Source organism: Hetaerina americana, unplaced genomic scaffold, assembly GCF_022747635.1.
Source record: "Hetaerina americana unplaced genomic scaffold, ioHetAmer1.1.p SCAF_4, whole genome shotgun sequence".
NCBI classification, from domain to species: Eukaryota; Metazoa; Arthropoda; class Insecta; order Odonata; family Calopterygidae; genus Hetaerina; species Hetaerina americana.
The window spans coordinates 68,042,105-68,062,734 of NW_027286985.1; the positions used below are offsets into that span (position 1 = coordinate 68,042,105).

General features: G+C 42.1%; 1 protein-coding gene across 2 annotated transcripts in view; it reads right to left on the reverse strand.

The window, feature by feature from the left end:
• chas (chascon) overlaps positions 1-20,630 on the reverse strand; it is a 291,630-nt gene that overhangs the window by 138,141 nt on the left and 132,859 nt on the right. For both annotated transcript variants that reach the window (XM_071590918.1, XM_071590917.1), the window contains exon 3: positions 15,436-15,472. In XM_071590918.1, the coding sequence (XP_071447019.1) occupies positions 15,436-15,472 (37 nt within the window). The remainder of the gene's footprint in view (positions 1-15,435; positions 15,473-20,630) is intronic.

Genomic DNA, 20,630 nt, shown 5'->3' on the forward strand with positions numbered 1-20,630 from the left:
TTTAATCTAACATCATAAATCCTAATATGAATGCAAAGTTCGAAAAATATTTGGGATCAATTTCATCCCAATTTGAAGTACACATTGGAGTTTCTAAATAATGACCGCGGTTGTGGACGTCGGGTGACGGATAAGAATACGTCATGAGACAATACGGACACAAATGCTATTTCGGTCATTCGCGTAGATACATCCCTAACTCAGAGACAGAGAGAGAAGGAGAGAGGAGATGAAAGCACGATTTCTCAGGATGGCGGGAGGGGAGTGCGAATTTTTATTTGAGCTGACAGTCTTCCTGGTGGGTTAATCGGATTCTTTGCGGCTGAATGCGGGGCTGAACCTCTCTAATGCCTCGCCCCGACCTCGCGAACGAGTCGGCGCGATGAGGCACCTACCGCTGACAAAGTCCGCAGAGATTTGCGGAGGTATTCTGCTCACTCCGGGATGCGTAGACTAAGTCACGGGACGGAGAAGGGGCATGTGGCAAAAACCAATGCATAACACTCTCATAAATGTGCTCTTGCTTTCTCCCATTTGCTGGCTAAAGGGGTGCATTCATCATCGACAATGTGAGAGGGAAGAAAAGTCATCCTGAAAGTTTCAGAGAGATGGCGAAGTTTGAAAAAAAAAAAGATGAAGCTCAAGTGTGAGGCCAGAACGCGACGCGCGCGGCGGGGAGAAAAAGAAAGAGGAAGAAAATGCGAAGCCTCTGAATGGGCAGAGCGTGTTCAATATATGAGAGTATTCTTCACCAAAGCTCACGACTGTCCACATTTGCATATAAATTGCACGGGCGTTCCTATCCCGCAGCCACGGCGAGTGAAGTCAAGATTCTTAAGAATCATTTTGCTCTGGTGAAGTTAAAAAAAAATTACTTCCCCGAACGCACAAGAGGTGAATTATTCACTATAAATATTATTTCGCTAGATTACGTCAAGCTAGTATTCATATCAGTTCGCGTTGTAAAGGGTGATCCATTCCCCGGGATGACATTTCCCACAATCTATTCATAGATATGAAGTTGCGTATATGTATCTCCAGCAGTATGGCTAGGTATATTTCATGGTACATCACAGACACTCAAGTTTACTTATCACAATACCGAGAAGGTCTAGAGTTTTAGCGTGTGTGGGGCTTTCTCGAAGGAAAAATTTATTTGCGTACTAGTAAGTAAAACCCCTTTAAAGGACTGGTAAATTCTTTCTTGAATAGTTGCGTGACAGTACTACATCCTCCTTAAGAGTTGTCGGTGCGATCAGCGTGGGGGGTAAATGAGCATAAGTCACAGTGGGAAATAGGAAAATAAAGAGAAAAATTACGCAAATAATATTGCCGCAATCCGACCGAAGCAGGTGAGTAATGACGTGATTCTTAATTAACTGTCTTGAATTTTATCGGGCTTTAATTTAAAACTTAAGTCCCTTGAAAGTGGTAGCTTTGAGATTTAACCTGCAGATTTATTTGTACGTTCACTAATGCTCGATATTGCCAATGTTGAAGAATCACAAAAAGATAACTAAAAATACGCATCGTTCAGCCATTCTCACTTTCCCAAAACTGTACCTTCCTTGCAATCATGAATTTGGAAGATTTATGAATCCAAATAATTATTAATGCATTGAAAAATATCCTTAAATGAATGTGTATTTGATTTATTACGAATGATTTCAAACGGGCGTTTCAACGTTTTTCTCTTTTTGAGGATGAACAATAAGATGAAGATTCTTATAACTGCGCTGTAACTTTTGAAAGGGAACACGGACTCAAAAATGTTATAAGGCAAAATATAATTACAATTTATAGTATCTTAAAATGACTAAGATAGCTACGATATCACAACAGAATCAATTAGCGAGAAACAACAAATATTTCACGAGGATTCACGAAACGAGTTGATTGTGTGTTTAACATTACGTCAGCGATTTCCGAATTTTCTCGCTCCCGCTCAGAGAGTTGAAGTTCATCTGAATATAATATCGAAATATGCATGCGCCAAAGTAATAGGTTTTGATACCTTGAAAAGATACCAAAGATAGTTTGCAAAAACTCCAGATACACAGGTTGTATGTTTTAGCCATTACTCATGTGAGTGGAAATATCAAATTGAATACATGAGGATTACAAATGAAATCGGCTGTAATAAGTTGGTATGGCCAATTAATGTAATAAAAAAACGAAAATATTTTTGGAAAAGTCAATAGTTAAAATTTGAGACAAAATTCCGTTGGCTAAGTTACATTGGAATGATTTGGTCAAAAAATAAGTAGCTAATTCAAATGATTTTTTTTAAACACGGTCGGTACCTGAATTAACGAGTACTCTAGATGACCGAGATCGTTTTTAATGTATGGTAAAGAAATATTGCTTTAATATAATGGAAATTTCTGGGTATAGATAGAGAGGTGAGGTAATGAAGCTATATTTACTGAAAACGGTCTCAATAGATTACCAATAAGAACTTTCACTTTTCGTATTGTTTCCGCGGCGATAATTACCTATTTTTGTGAGTAAATGGTATTCCACAAATGATTTTATTTTTTCCCGAACGAAATGCAAGTTGTACCCCAGGGGGACTCAGCGTCAGCAATACATTACGCAATCTGACTGAACTCCGAGAAGGGAAATCGCATTACTCTCCGACAAACTACTTTTTGAGCTTTCTGCCACCTCCGCCGCAAAACACGCAGGGTTTAATGACCTTCTGCATGCAAAACATTCTTCCTGCATGCTCCATTTTCCCATTTGAAATCGCCCACGTCCACCACCTGCTCCCTAATCGTTCGCCCTAAAGAAAACGTCGTTAAAGTGAACGTAAAATAACGTTCCTGGCGGCGATCACGCCGCTGGCAGAGACACTTGCTCAATTTCAATTGACACGGCACACCTTTACCGAAGGAGTTAAAAAAATTCAAAATCCAATGGTGTGCGCGAGCTACGGCCCGACACTTGTTCAAACTCATAAGCAGTCGTACGGTGGCGCATTGCCCTCCTATTACGGCCCCCTCCCTTCACTCTCGTCATAGCCTTCCTCTCACATACACCCTCGTTTTGATTCCCTACTATACTCGCTCTCGACCTCCCTCTCACAATTAATCTCGAGCTCGGCCTCGTCTTTCTCCACCCCGAAGTCCTTCCAAATTATCCCGCTCATTTGAGGGCGCAGCTTGGAGGAAGAAGTTTGATGACGTGCGGGCAAAATGTTACCTTAGGGTGTTAGGGCGGGGAGAGAGAGAGAGAGCGAGTTATCCGACGTATGGGGTTAAATCATTGGCTCCCCTTGCGTAATGCGGAAGAGATACCTTCCGTTTCCTCGGGGTTATGTATCGGAGTTCCGATCGGGCTTTCTCTGCCCCGACTAACATACCTTCGCTCAGCGATGCTCTCATTTTTTTTGGGACTAGCCCGCGCAACACGCTCGGACTTCCTCGGAGTGAGGCCTCTCCTGACACGCTTAAAACCTCCCACACCTGACGCAACAAATGTGTTTCCAAGGCGTCAATGGGCGAGAAATGCTGGTAGAACGTAAAACGAAACGCTTTACCATTCACCACTTACTAAACGTTCAACACAACGTGTACCAACCCATAATATCACGTAATTTTGCGTGATAGTTTGGTTTCTGTGTTACATCACCGGCAAGAGTATCCGTGAGCAAACAAATCAAATACGCGTGAATCACACGAAACTTTCATAAGTATTTTTCATGATAAAGTGTTTCGGCAAAAGTACTGAACAATTCCAAGAACGGAATTATGTCGAAAACATACAATTTACTTTCCATAAAAATCCATTCAATATTTTTCCCGGGGAATAAGACGATATATATTTATTTTTTCAATGACACTTCTTACGCACAGGAGAGTTAATTTTAAACCAATTCAAATCCCTCTCTAACAAGGTATTCTCATTAATTATCTCTTGAATAATGTAGAATTTGAACAGCAGAGCTATGGAATTTGAATACTAATTGGACAACTTTATTATTGAAAGGAATTTTGAAATTTTAAAAATGTTTTTCCAGGGCCGACTTTGATGACAATTTAATTTTCCCTACGGAATAAGAACGTCATGCCATACTCTACAAACACATCTGACTTTTCGAAATATTTAAAGGATAATGAAAATGTTACACAAACGCATAATAAACGTCACTGGCCAAAGGCGAAAAAGGTCATGCATTACTCTTTGCGATAACGAGATGATCGCAGGCTTCGCATGCGTGCGGGGAGACTTCAACGAAGGATAGTGAAGGAAAATATTGGTAGGTTTATCGCTTTCCACTGATCATGCACTCGAAAAAGTCTTGGCAAAGGAAAAAGAGTGAACTACAAGCGTGAGAGCAATGGTGATGATGATGACCCTGTGGTTACCTATATAAAACCGCTACAAGAATCTTAGCTATCCAGATATCTGGTTCCATCCAGCCATTGTGGGCATAAGACTTTTGTGGGGGGAGCAACCAGAATTTAATGGCAAACTCACGCTTGCCAAGACCCCGCGCCTACGGTAATTTTAGAAAGGTGACGCACCTGTAAGGTAAGAAAGAGAAGGAATGACTTCTTGCCATTTCGCCCCCTCCCATTCACCGATCCTCTGCTCCTCCATCCCCCTTCGCACTGGGTAGGTTGGAACGCTTTCCCCCCTCACCCCCGGATCCATGCTACTCGGTCCGGGGTAATAAGGGAGTGAGGAAGGATCTAAAAGCATCAATATCACTTTCTAGGTAAGGATATAGAGTCACGAGTGAAGTTTTTTCCTTCCTTCTTCCCCTCCTCGACCCCGTGCTCAACCAACCTTCCCCCATTTCTCTGCCCCTCCGGGAAGGGATGTTGCCTTTCAGCAATTATGGTCTCTCCTCCTCTTCATCCCGAGACCCCTTTTTCTTTGACTCTTTCCTGACTTCTTCTATCCCAGAACCTCATCCATTCTCCTCCATCCCCTCCCCTCCGCTCTTCCCCGGCAAACAAAAGGAGACTCCCCCGACTCGAGACCGAGGAAGAAGATATCTCCTCGGAGGTGCGCTAGATCTGTTTGAGATTCCAGGAGAGGAGAGGCGGATGGTCAAGATACTCCCGGGGATCTTTTTTTTGTTCTCTGACGCAGGCGAAGAGGAGGATGGCTGCTGGGGAATGGACTACGAAAAACTGAGCAAGAGGCGGATGCGAAAGATGGAGGTCCCATTACTTAGCAGAGCCGCCTACAGCAACAGCATCACCGTTGAATTTAAATAGGCATAAGGCTGTACCTTCACGGATAAAGTGTAACGTTCTGGTGCCAAAAACATTTTTGCCATGCGTTTTTGACAGATTGTCGTTTATAGACACAGAGATAGATGAAAACACGGAAATTTCGAAAGAAATAGCTAAATAATCTTATACACAGCCTGACCACGAAGATACGAAAATTCTGAGCATTTTTTCAAAGAGGAATACAGGAAGGAGGAGGTTACAATAAGTTGTACTCAATTAAATACTGTTCTCAATTAAATATCTACCACAATGACGCGGTCGGAATGTTTTATAGGTATTAAATATTGAGATAATTACAAAGCGTGCACATAGGCATAAATGTGCACTTTGTCATATTAGTACTAGTAACAATATATGCAAGGGAAGAGATGGGTGCACCTAACAACACAATTGTGCCTCCCTCGTAGACTTTGTTTACGATTTTTTTTGTTTTCATGATAATAAACTCCATCTACATGATTTTCTTCGCCGCAAGATTGCGCAATGCATCAGTTGACAATTGTTAATAGCTCTTATTACGAGTGTTCCTAATGATGGCGTCGAGTTGGTTTCACAAAGACCCGCTGACGGTACCCCGCGAAGAAAATTCTTTCCAATCTAATACACTACCAATGAGTGTTCATCGTTTTACTATAATCCTAGCCCTATGACAGATATACTAATGGCTACATTACTAACGTAATGTTCGTCGCGAACAAATTGAAAGTCGGTGGAAATAATTTGATTTAGAAATTCAAGGTTAAAGAATTTAAAAGATAAAATTTCCATAACATAACGCTGAAGATGATATTCATGCAGTAGCCTAACCTTGAAACACGCTGGATTTAAACCGAGCAAAAATAATTAAGTCTGAAAATAGAACAAAGGATATGCCCGAACCATCATATTCATTTGGATAATTTATGCTTCAATATAAAGAGTGACTTAGGTAAACAAAGCAATTATCGCGTTTAACGATCATGCAACAACACAGACACCTTTGTTGCTACATTTTTTTTCTGATTTGAAAATGAAATTCATCCAGCATCACCTAGAAAAGGGCACTTCATCATTTTACAGTAATTAGATTCACATGGTGAAGGTTACGTTCATATATTAGTGGCAACCACATAGCAGTAATGACTCTAAGGGGGGAGGAGGAAAAAAACGCTTGTACGCACTATATCCTAAGGTGAAATCTAGGAAATTTTAAGTATACAGCAGGTAACACCTACTATTACATTTACTCATGCGTGTAAGGAAAGGGAATGGATGGAGCTTATTGGAATTCTGTTGAATCAGGTGCCTATAATTTCACGGAGAGCGTACCAAAGAACATTCTTCAACTGGAAAAAGGGAATCTTCATCAATTGCCTAATCTCTTTCAAGAACCTAAAATTATATTTTAGGAATCGTTTCAGAGCATCGCACGCCGTGTATGGGTTATCTTAAAATGAAGGGGCAGGAGTACTGAGATGAAAGAATAACATCGCGTCAGAGAGGAACGAGCCTATGATTTCAGGAAGATCGAGACGTGAGCTATATGAAACGTGCGTCGAGCATAACTGACTTTTGAACCGATGTTCCGCATCCTTTAACAAGGTGCGAGAACTGCTCCGACTCTTCCCCTGCCGTCTTACCAGTCACCTAGCATATCTCCCCACCCTCTCCCATCTCTGGGGTGTCCATAAACCTTGGGGAGTTCAAACAAAAGTCGTTTGTGTGTGCTCGAGTGAAAAGTGAATCTGCTCTACCGTAGGTCTTGTGTTTTCATCATTTTTAAGTGCATTACATCTTACTAAAAACGAGGGAACCAGATGAGAGAAAATGGCAATCACATTCTTGTTGACTCAAATCCCTGATGTTAGTTTTCCATTACGTGAAAGCAAACGGTCTCATACTTAAATAGAAAGAAAAGAAAAAAAAAACTTTTCGGTACACGGAATACGAAGCCATAATCTATATAGTATTAAAGCAGAATTTTTTTGTCCATTCTGTAAGGAAGTCCATAAAAATCACTCAAATATAAGACGATGCCTAATTTGTGATTTCGAAAGAGTCTGAGGTAAAACTAAACAAAATGTTTGAATTCCAATTTTTTTAAATTCAAGCACCGAGAGAGAGGCAAAGGTGTATTTTGATTTACATTAATTTAGGGTTTAAAATATTTCACAAAGTTGCGATAACCTGTGTTTCCTCCCGAGAACAACAAGGCAATTAATTGATTAGAGTCCTTCAAAGGACGTATTTGAAGACAAAAGAGGATCTCAGGAAGCAAATACGAGTACTCGTTCTATAGGTACATTCAATAAATATGACAGGAAAGTTTTGACATGCTCATGGATTTCTCAAACCCAATATTTCAATCGAACGACGATCTTGCTCACGGATATGATTTAACTTCGTTATTCCACTCCTGTTGGAGGTGAAACGGATGGAGGAAGGGCTCGATGGGTTCAACCCTCGCCCGAGAGGTAAGGCGTTGTTTACTGGATTCGGGAAAGGGGACTTCGTGAGCGCGCTGACATTTACAGCTTCCTTTTAATTTGAGTTTAAGGACACGACACCGTCGCAGCCCTTAGAAAGACGAGGAAGCGGGCGCATTCGTTTGACTAGGCTTTGGCGGAAATTTGTCGTCATCTTAGAGGTTTGGATCTCATGAAATCTCACCAAGCTTATATGAGATAATAATACATTCAATCGGTCATTTCACTTCACATTTCTTTCAGCAATTTTTTTCTTTTATTTCATGCAACCTTTTCCATGTTTCAAAAAAACCGAGATGCTAAAGTGAAAAGGGATATGCAATCGCGAAAGCAATGTTTGCAAAATGAAAAAAGACGTTTTTTTTTTAAGAAACGAAACGGCATCATTATCTAATCCGTCAGAATCGTAAACCGGTGGACGCAACTTTACGCAATGTTTCTATATTTCTAGATACGGACTTGCGTTGCAAGTTGTACTAATTCATGTTTAGCTTTGCGGTTACCGTTACGACTGAATGACATCCCGGTATTGAGGCTATTCTATAAATATCGCAGTTCTGCTGCGGAATGGCGTACCTGGCGACATAAAACGTTTCTGAAGGGAATATTTCCTGTTCTATATCTGGTCAAAGTTACGCAACAGACCGCTAATGTAACGCTACGCCTTTTATTATCTTCCATTTGGGTCGTTTTATTTTTAATCGAGATTGACGATAGAAAGTTTCTGAACTCTATAAATGAATATGCCATGATTTTTAACATTCCCTGTTGGATGGAGGGGGGGGGGCAAATGGGGAGAGACGAGAGACATAAGAGTATTGACTCATCCTCAGAGAAATTAAATTATTTACGCGTTTATTAAACGAAAGTGGTGCATTTTTCAAGGCTACGTGAGAGTTATCTGAATGAGAAAATGCGTAGATAAAGACTTTTAATTAATTTAAACCTTGATAATGATGATTCCCCAAGTTAGAATGGTGAATCCGTTTAAAGTTATTTTGCAGGATAATAGACACACAAATTTTTTGAGAATCGGCTGCAAAATTTACCCACAGCTTTGTGCAATGAAACGGAAAAATGCGAATGAGGGTATAATATTTTGGTGAGATCGTATGAACAGCAAGAAAGTCACCAGTCAATCACGGTGGCGATGGTAACTGATACCGTTTTACAAGTTCGTGTCAGCGCGCATGCTGATACTATGTGTCACCCTCTCTCGACCATCACGTTATCCTGGTCAAGGGCAAAACGAAAGCAAGCCAATATCTTGGTAAAGAAAGAAATAAAAAGGTGCGGTAGGTACTCTGATGCTCATTAAAGCCGGTTGGAAAGTTGAGGGGCATACTAAAAAAAACAGGCTTTCCTACTTTTTCTTCTTCTTAACGCGATTACGCCGCATTTTATCTTGAAAGGTCTTCATCAGAAGTTAACGGGTGGCGTATGGTGCACAGTAAGAAATAAACGGTGATTAAAGGTCAAACAATTTGCTTGAATTTCATACTCCTTTCTCTTTTAACACACCGCCATTTCCTTTTTTTAAGGTGGCAAGGCCATTCGAGACCTTTCCTAAAGCACGACAAACCTAGTTTTACGAATGCATATAGGTAAGGAATGGATATTTTCCGAAAGTTTTCATCTGGTGGTTAAAAAAATCTATGTGTTCTGTAAGTGAAATACGTCAATTAGGCCGTGCTTACCTCGGCTTAATTTATTTCTATGAATATTCTTGGAAAGAAGCCATGAAAGCTTTATTTATCGCGCCTTAATTCTCTTGAGTAGTCATAACTGTTACCTGTAGCCCTCCTCAAAAAAGGAGATTATGTTGCATTCAGCATTTAATTGCCAGCAGATATTTACGTCTCAAAAGACACCTTGAGACTCAAATAAAATGAACGTGGTAGAATGTAAAATAAAAATAATTAATACCCACTTACAGGTATATCTTATGTGTCAATAATTTTCATTTCTGTTTTTTTTAAATGAATTTATTGGTATTGAGGCGGAATAGAATCAGTTTGTCCTCTACTTTGTACTCCTCTTTGTTCTCTCAATTCATTTCATAAGCGACGTGGCCATTGAGGTATTCGTGGGGAGCGAATGAAGAGTTGAGCGACTGTATGTAATTAAAATTCTTTGGGATGTAAAACTGATATTATTTCCAGGTGCTTACTTCTCGAATTGATATAATCATATCACAAAATCATTAATTTCAGCGAAACGATGGAAGCAGAGACGGAACTAATATTTCCTTAATTGTGCCCCGAATCTGCTGATTCGCAACGACCACCAATTCCACTCACTTCGAATGAGTACAATAAAGCATGTGAACGACCAAATTATCCACCTGGCAGTTTGGAGAAAAAAAAATCTTCTCATTATCTAATTAGAAAACGAGGCCAATACGATATGCGGGTGGGCGAACTTCAGCACCATCGGATTTGGAGGCGTAACTCGTACGGAGCGCTTGCGGCGATGACGTCCTCTTGCAAAAATGAGAACATGACGTAACGCCCGCAAAGGAACTACCAGGGCATTGTAGGGCAAAACCCAACTTATGCTCGCTCGCGAACAAATGAATGCGTAATTCCGCAGACGCGAATGAGAGATTGAGAGACAGTGGAAGGTAACTTAGCCACCCAGCGTTCTCGGAAGGCGAAGTTCGTAGCGATTAGACTTCGGCAAAAGAGGTAGAGTCGCACTATCGATCCCAAAAACGTTGATAACTAGTGGCATCCACCACGTGACAACAGAATCCCTATCCACTGTACTAAACACGAAATTGTTCCAGATTTGTGGATCTTATGCCTCAGTTTCGGACGATGCAGCGACCACTAGTTTATACTTAGATAAAATATACTCATAAAACTTTACAATCCCAAAAAAACCTTAAGGCCATTTTATTACTTTTCCCAAAACTTTGAATACATTTGAAAGAAGCACCATTTGTGTTGACACTCGTTTTTTCCCTAAATTTGAAAGCAGCTTAGGTATTTCCCGTAGTCTCATTCATCAACTACCCACAGGAAGACTTTACGATCACAACTAATGAAAAATAACGAGATAACGATCAATTGCACGGTCTGCAAGAGGAGCACCTAGTGTGTGGAGTGAATGCAGGAGAAAAGATTCCGGATTCATACCCGAGACGAATCCGGCAAATGCCGGATTGACGTGAGCCCCATGTAACACACACGGAAGGCACACGAGGCCTCTTTTAAAACTCGTTCGGTTGAAGAGCTCACACCTCGCACCGTCCTGGTGATCTTCACCAATCTCCCGCTCAACACGCACGCAAACAAAACACACTCCACTCGAGGGAGATCGCGGCAACACCCGGTTCACGCGCTCTGACTCTCTTAGCTCTCCCGCAACCACGCCCATTTCTCTCCGGCCTGGGATCCTCCTCCTTTGACTTGCAAAGTGTCCCGTTACCACAGGATGGGGGGAGGAGGGAGGCATGGAGAGCATTTAGCGTCCTAGAGCGACCCGCGGGTGGTGGAGGAGGAGGTTGGGAAGGGAATGAGCGAGATCCCACCGCGGGACACCGCTGGAAGTTGATTCCTAGCAAGCATCTCCTGTGGCTCTTCGGTTTAGTTCCGTAAAGCTTTGTGCCGAGACGCAAAGGGAGAGAGCAGAGCGGCTGAAACTTTTACGACGCAACGGATTCGGAGGATGTGCTCCAGGAGGACGCAAGGCCACCAGATGCCCTTTGCGCCGGGCCACTTCGAAGTGGCATCTCTTCGGGATGATTACATACACGTCGACTCTCTTCGGAATTATTACACGTCGGCTACGCTGTATCCAACGGCATGGGAGAGAGATTATCTATTTCATTTCAGACAATGAAATTCATGTATGCTTTGAAATAAGGTAACCTACTATGTTTAATGAAGGCATATTCCCAACAAGATGCATTTCTACACTTAGGAACGTTAAACTGTACGATGCCAATAAAACAGGTTTATTTCTGCTCACGAGTAATATGAGACTTTCATCATTTAAATATACATATGAACACATCATTTAAATAAACGTTCACTACAGGGGTTGGTGTAGATATAAGTATGTACTTACAGGGGATGTATATACATGTTTTAAAATTTTGAATTAATAATTAAACGGGCAACTATTTCAAACAAAATATATGTATTATGATAAGAAGTGTGAAGAAAGAAAGTATCATAACTTCAAAAATGAAATACTGTCGAAAGTTCAAATGAATGATATTTGAGGACTATCATTCCTTGAGAGAGAAAAAAATGAGGATACCAATGGGATATAATCTGTGAATAACTTCAAATAATGATTTTAAACTTGTATTTTGGTGGAAAAAAGGAACAATGGTATAGTCAGCTGCCAGCAGCCTAAAACTAGATTTCTTTGAAGACTTTGTTGCGTGGAATGGATCGAAAACTGGGATTATGGCCATCTAGTGTAAATTTTTATGTGCTCCAACATCATTCGCCCCCAATCGTCTTCAGGTGCAAATTTTATATTATATATGTTATGCTATTATAGCTAGTTTTAGCTAAAGACCTCTTCAAGCGGTTAAAATCTGAGACAAAGCGCGCAATAAATTAAGTAAACAGTAATATGGGGTCAAATCTAAATACTTGCCATCGGATTAAAAAAATAAATTAAAAAATATTCGCAAAATATTCACGCTTCAAAAACTAAGATAAATAATACTACATATTTGATCTAAGGCCCACATGTATACTTAATACTTTTGCTACCGAATGATCAATCAGAACATTTCTTTATCAAATGATTAATATATTTCAGTAGTATATTGTCAAATGGAAAAGCTCTCTGGGACCATACAACAGATGGGCCAAGTAAATCACCAAGGATTATGACTCCCTTGGTGATAAACCGTCAAATATGTAAGATGAAGTGTTGGTTATTACGACTTAAGAGGCCGCATCCGTTTCGTCTGAGCCATGTTCTCAACGCATTCATTCACCAAACCGGAATTTTAAGGAATACCTAAGGAGAAAGATTAGAAGACCGTGTGAGATGATGGAAGATGCATGCCCATGCAGAAGTTGCTTTCGATATCGCTTGTGTCCAAGAGAAATAGAAATTCTCATGGGTCAACGAAGAGGTCCGTTTATTTAGAAAAAAAATAGACCACAGTTTTTACCTTATAATATGCGATCCGGATTGAATGTGCATAAGCAGAACTGACGATGCAGCACGCATGGAAGGGTTGCTTCTCATATCGCCTTGCGAGCTCCCAGTAACATGGAAGGCATAATAAATCAAGGCCGATCATTTAATAAGAGAGAAAATATGTTTACGCTGCATAACACAATTTAACCACTAACATTATGGCATAAATGGCCGAGGTCACGTCTACGACAAAATGAAGCAACACACTTCACGGCTTAACCTCTTGATCCGGATGTCTTTTTGATCACAAGATCACTTTCGTTCGGGAAGGATATGTCCCCGGGGCATTGCTTGGTGCAGAAACTAAGGTACAGATTATCATGGATCAATTCGTAATGCCATTAGGAGCGTAACAGCACTTGCCTACTTTTGCCATTTTTCTCGATCTCGGGTGAGTTTAGTAAGCGAGTGGGGCGGGGGAGGAGGATCAGAGCATCGAATGCTCGTCCCTACTCCTCCACCCCCCCGGTTATGGGAATTAGAGAGACTGGGGTGATAAAACATGGGCACGCGCGTAATAGTTCTTTAAAGGGCAGAAAGCAGGGAAGGGAGTACAAAATTTATTTTTCCTATTACAGAAAGAGAGAGAGAGAGAGGAAAAGGAATGGATGTGGATGCGGGGTGGCCTCAGCTTGTGTATGTGCGAGAGTGCCACCAGCACGCTCGGAAAGGTGTGCGAATAACGCTCATGATTAAAATGACCTTGCATTGTATTACTGCTCCAATAACTCGAGTTGACGGATCTGTATTGCGCCATCCCCCCTCTCCACCCCTCCTTATTCTACTTTATGCATAAATAGCATAATAGCCGCCTCCGTGGAACGCATCGTGATCTTAAATTTGGCAGAAATTATTGAAATGGTACGAGTGAACACCGTGAATGTCATCTCAGGTGTCTTCTTCATTGAACTTTTTTCCTGAGAGCAAACACGACAAAGGAAAACCGTAAATGCAAAGAGAGACTTAAAAAAAGACAACTTTTGACGTTGTATTTGGTCTTCAATGCCCCCGCCATCATGAAGAACGACATTAAGTCATAAAAATTTCGTGATATTGTCCAGATTTCTTAATATCTACGGTCATTAGTGTATGCCCCTGCATCCAGAAACTCCTCTCGCCGCGATAAACATTATCATCACTGAGAATTCGAAACGGTTTGCTGGTGGAAGGTGAGTTACTTAGGCGATGAAGAGCAAACCCAAGCTAGACCCGAATTCTGGAAGCGAATGCAACATCCCGAAGAGGTGGCAGAATCAAAGGCTACTCCCTAAGACTGCTGCGCAGAAACTGAGAGCGCAAAACGACGACTTGGTAAAAGTTTCCAAAAGGAAAAACTGAAAAAAAATTGATGTCGGCGGTGGAGCAACACGCAAGTGAAGTTGGAACCGATCCAATAAATGTACGAACCTGAGCACACAGAAAAGGAATCCTGGTTTTGAAGACGATTACGGCTTCGGAAAGGCCTAAATCTATAGTATCAAAATAGCCTGTTGGTTATTGAAAGCCAAGAGAAATGACTGACGTCCTTGAAGAAAACTTTGCATAGGAATCCTCATAAAAGGAATGCATATAATCCCTCTCCCACATTTCCACATAATTTTTACCAATGCTCTACCATTTCACCCGAACACTGGAAGGAGAGGTGTTGCACCTGATCACTGTAATACAAGGACTTCTACTCATCCTTGGCACTGTAAGAATGTACGAGTACACTACTTCTCCTATTGGCTTTTTTTCTTACTTCCTATTGAGTCACTCTAAAAGCAAACAAACAATATAACAAATTTGTGCTACCGCGTATGAGTCATTTACGGAGGCCATTTGCAATGCAAACTAAAAGACGAATGGCAATATTTGAGGCACACATTCTTAAGCTTGTAAAGGTCAAAAAAATACATAATGCACTAGCATACAAGAGAGATATTATCACGATTTCATGCACATGCAGTGGGGTGTGTCCAAAATTTGCAAATTTCGTTCACCCATAAGCAGAATGGCTTATTTCAAGGCCCTCTGACATCTCATTACTGAGTGCATAATTACGGAGGACATGAAAGCCAGCCAAAATAGACGTTTTGATTCAAAAGAATGAGAACCAATAACTCGTCCAATTAGCTCGGAAACAAAACCAAATTTCAGACACCAAAGGCATGCGCGTCTCTGATTACGACGGAAACAACAGAAGATAGCAGAAGGTGGAAAGGGATATTTAGAAAAGGATTTGGGGAATGGATTGAAGAGGAGGAGAGAGAGAAAGAAACCTTTTAAAATCGAATGAGTGGCGGTGGCTGCTGATGGCCGTGATTAAAAAACTCAAGACAGAAGGCATGCAGTAATCACCAATGTCGAGATGATTGGCGGGATGGATGGAGAGATAGAGAAAGAGAGATTAATACTCGTAAAAAGGCGAAAACGTGAAGTGAAAAAATGAAGCTGGAGGGTAAAAAAACAAAGAAGGGCATCGTAAGTGAAGAAAAATGCGAAGGAAATAAAAAGGGTGCATTTCCTCCTGCTCATTAGTTTCTCATTTTTATTTTTCGACTCACCTTCGATCGGTTCTCCGGCGGCCTCGCTCCCCGGCACCTGTGTGGACGAAGAACAGAAGGATCGGTGGTTAGATTGAGAAGAAGCAGCGGCGGCGGCGGCAGAGGCGGTGGTGGAGGCCCTCGGAGGGCGCTGGGAGTTGGCCCGCCGCCTCCGACGGCGCCTGGGCCTCGGGGGCGGGGAAGCGGAGGCGGCCGAGGTGGAGGGCGAGGGAGGAGGGGGCAGGGGGCAGCCGGGAAACCCACGGACCAACACCATCAAGACACCACTCGATCATGTATGCACCCCCGAAGCCCGACCACACCGCATTTCATATCATGGATTATGCAACAACAGCAACATACAACATCAGCGTCGGCGGGCAGCTAAAGCAGAAGCGGGAGCGGGAAATAATTGACGATCACACACTCCAAAACACAGGTCTTCCCCTCTTCCCCCAACCCCGACTACTTCCTTATTTATATATAAACAGTGACGCGGGGTGGAATATTCCAACCCCGACACTCCCTTTTCTGTTTTTTTTTAAATATTTGCAAAAAAATATAACTATTTTCCTTGCCTTGCGCAACGACTCTGTTTGTGGCCAGGAAAATCCACCGAAGGCAATTTAGGCGGCGGCTCCGAATCTCCCACAATAACTCGCGTACTCAGTCGGCGTTCACGGGGGAGATGGATGGAACAAAATCGTCCCCTTCACGACGTTTCACCACTACGACCACGGGTTATCTCAGCTCTTCCGCTCCTGAGATGCGTCTCCCTTCCCCCTCCTCGAAGGACGGGACGGGGCGAGAACAATAAACCAGCAAAAAAAAACAAAAGAGTAACACGCTTCCTTCCGAAACGGGCACACCAAAAACTTCGCGAGGAGCAGTCAGTCCCTTGGTCACAAACACAAGAGGAGGATAAGGTGAGTGGGAGAGAGAGAGGGCGGGGGGGCGGTGGTGTCGAAAAACACGAAGACCGCCGAGGCGCCGGGAGGAATGGGTTGGCACGAGGAGAATCGTGGGCTGCCTCCGCGGAGGCCTCGGGAGTATCTGAGGGGGAGCTCTCGGAACGGGCGGGAGAGGACCGCGCGGGGTTCTCCGGGTCTGGAGGGAGGGGGGCGGAGGAGAGGAGTGTGGAAGGGGGTCCGTGGGTGGAGGGGGCGGAACGAGGGAGGTTGAAGGAGAGAGGGAAAGGGGGAGCTGCACGGAGGAGGGAAGGGTGAAAGGAGAAGGGGGATGGGGGTGGGGTGGTGGCTGCTCCACGGATCGCTGAGCCGGGAGCAGACCGGACGGGCAACCACACACCCCGCCAACCCCTCTCCCCGCCCCATACTTTATAAATCCTCCCCACTCCAATACTCTCCTCCCTCCCTCCCATCAACAGGGAAGAAAAAAATACCATCTTTCTCTCTCTCTCTCTCCAACCCACCTCTTTCAGTCCAAAATCCACTCTCCCTTTCCTCTCACATCTCTCTCTCTCTCTCCTCCCCACCTAGCGCTCCCCCGTGTTCGTCCTTTTCTCCCACCGTCACCTTGATTCTACTGCGTTTTTTCCGTCTCCCCTAACCGCCGTCAGCCCCAAACACTTCCTTGATCTCCCTCGTCTCATTCCGTTTCCTCTCCGATTTTTGCACGCGTCCGGGATGACGACAATGAGTGAGCGATTGATCTTTTCTTATTAACAGTCGAACGGGTGGACCGATAGGATAGAATACAAACGATTAAATTTGAGTCCAGATCATTATACATTTGCATGCTACATCAAATATCAACTCGAGTGAAGGATTGCTTGCAGTCTAGTTCGTCGAATGTGTGGATAAATCATTCGCAAGGAGCTAGGTTTTCGATATTCGAGCAGGCCTACCTATATTTGAGAAAAATACTAGGTGAAATTAAAGGCATAAGTCCTAAATTGACCAAGTTTACTTGATCAAAGTTAAACAGAAGAGGAGAATGAATTTGAATTTGACAAAATTTTTCATCTCAAATTAACAAAATAAATTTAAGTATCACAGTTCGAGGTTTAACAAAATATTAGTGTTGATATAGCCATATTAGATATAACTAAGAAATGCATCGACTCATTTCTAAATTATTTTTAGTGGATGAAAATTCGGGGGAAATAATTAGAGGAAAAAAGCAAGAGTAAAAGATTTTTCAAGAGCTGGCATACGATTTAAAGAATGGATAACTCCGGTTTTTTGATTTATTCGTTTCTTTTTAGAGCAAGATTTGGATTTAATATTTCCCGGATGGCTAAGATCTTGCAGTTATCACTTGAGATATCTTAATAGGCATTTTCCCAATTCCGGTTTGCTAAAAAGTTTCCAAAATCTCAGATCGTTTTGCATCATAAAATAAGCGCCATGAAAACCATTGCACAGTATGCATCAACGCGCTGGAGACTGGGTCAAACTGGAGACCGGCGGATTATACGAGCAAGCTACCCACTAAATAAACTGGGTCCGACCGAGGGAAAATTTATTCTTTTTGTGGCGGCAACCAGCACTGGAGACGCGGAACTTAACTAGCTAGAGTGACCGACAATAATTCAGAATTCAAAACATACAGACAGCTTTTAGGAAATATATGTATACATAGGCCAGAGAAGTTAAGTTACACGGAAAATTGATTGTATTTCCTTACTTCATTTCGTTGAGGATTCAAAACAAAAACTCTCCTTACTCTTTTTCCACGTTAGTCACCGACCTAACGGCACAATGATTCGCGTTTGCAGGTCGAAACGGTTTAGCACGCATACCTTCGAATGCTGGTGCGCATAATCAACATCTCCCTGCTCCAGAGAGATCTTTAAAATATGCTCCGGTCAGTCCAATTTTCGAGTGATTAGCAATTTTCACGGAATTCTGTGAAAAGCAGCTATCAGCTGTGAAACGAACAATAGAAATTAATGGCTCTTTAAATTTTTAAATCAACATTAATAGAGCAATATAACCAAGGCAGCTAGCGGTAACGGAAACACTGGAGCGTTTTCGTTTAACCTTGTGTTACCAGCGCTGTTCCTTATTACTGCTGTTTTGCTGACAGCTACCAACTTAACGGGATAATTCTTGCCATAGGCGCTCCGGAAGTCACCCAATACAAGTCTTTCTCCCTGGGAAAAACCATCGCACAGTTGCGACATCCGAACTCAACTTCCCTCTGATCTCCCTCCATTAGCGCCGTGCATCTGGGCACTTATCGTTGAACTGCCCCTCTCCGTCATCGGTATGATTTACTGCTAGCCTTTCCCTATCCAGAAAAACGTGAACGGACAAGATGAGGGATTGTGCTTGAAGTGAAAAGGGTAAAACAAATATTTTTTCGATCATTTTCTGCCTATGATACTATGGAATACAAAAGAATACTAAAATTTGTACTTGGGATATTATAAATGGACTGGAACGAAAATTGCAAGGAACAAGCTATTTAATTTCGATTAAACATTACATTGAAAGTCACGTCTTCGAAAATTTACAACTCATCGCAGAATACATTGGTTCAAGAACTAACCTAATTCGCACATAAAATGCACCTAAAGATAAAATTAATACAAGGTTAGAAAGAAACGCAAAATAATAGGATATAATTCATTGTGTGTTACAATAAATCAGTGTAAAAGTGCAAATTTGTTTTTCGTAATAAAATTCGCCTTTACGAATTTTCTTGATCGATTTACGGGTATCTTCTGTACGAACGCACTTGATTGTTACGAAGTTTGAGATAGGCTTAACAAACTCACGAATAATAATGCCTAGATTAAACTTGTTGCAAAGGTACTTATCGAAAATGCACAAATTCAATAGCGATATGATTAAATCCCTGCTCGTGTATGCAATACGATGGCCATAGAAATAACTCTTTCATGGAAATAACATTTACTAAATCCCTAAACGATCGCGCAGTGCCCAAAACCTGTAAAATAGCCAATACCACTCCATTATTTAAAAAAAGGTGACAGAGAATATCCGAGTAATTACCGACCCACCTCTCTCACATCCATCTCATGCAAAATCCCCCGCCACACGCCTTTGCGGCGGCTTGCGGTGTATTGTGTGAATGTAGATGAATTATATATGAAATGCAGTGCACCAAAAGTTTGAAGCTTTGGATGACGAAGCGAAAGCCGAATGCCGAATCTGTGACAGCAAGGAAACGTTTTTCCCTATTTCCTTTTTTGAACAAAACACGATCCGAAAGAAAGAAAATATTATTGGTTTACTTAAGTTAACTGCAGCCTTTATTTCTTTTCTCCGATTATGCCTAAGCACCACCAGGCACATGCTCCTGCGGCGGATCAAGCAGTTACAACGCATGCATATATTTAAACCACTTGTGTGCAATGGATATTTATGTCAAGTCGACTCGGGAGTCGACTGTGCATAAATGCCTTTCCCTGCCACGCTCTGGGGATATACTTCGTGTGTGTAAATGTAAATGGCATAGGGGATCAGACCGCGAGAATAGTAAGCGGGACGACGAGGTCCGACCGAGGAGGAGTTGTAGGCACGGATGAGGAAACTGGGGAGGAGGGAGTAGGAGTGTGCCAGCCCGAAACAAAGATCGGAAGCATGAGAGAGGGGTGGAATGGGGATGGCCAAAGGGAAGGATGTGACCCAACGCGGGAAGACACTGAAGCAAGGAGCTGGAATCGGGAGGATTCCGGAGGCCACGTTTTCGGAATGGACGGATTTCAATCTTGTGCCCTTTTTTTCACCAAAACACCTCCAACGGCCGGTGCATTGAGGAGGCCGTAACAAACGGGCCGAATTTCCCAACAGCTCCGACTCTCGTGTAACTCATCTCTAGGCGTTCTTTCACGCCACACAGTAGATAGAAAATCGCATATGGACAACTCGGAAGGGATTATTTTAAAAGTTATGGATTATTCTTACTGCTGTAAGATTGTATTCCTCCTTCTCTGTCGAGGTTAAAATATTTGTATTCCCCTCTTTACCCTAGCTTCTATTCATACGCGTTTGTAAGATGATTTTGAGAGCTGATTCGTTGTTTTAAGTCGCTACCCCTAGCGGAAAATAGCCTGAACCCTTTCCTGCAAGAAAGTTTTGAACAAGTGACCTATCATTTCATTACAAATTCCTCTTAAAGTCATTATATTAATGTAAACTGCAAGGGAATTTGGACCATGTTACAGGGTCATAACAGTATATCAGATATAGCAATTATTTTCAATTAATCGAGAAGAGTGTCGA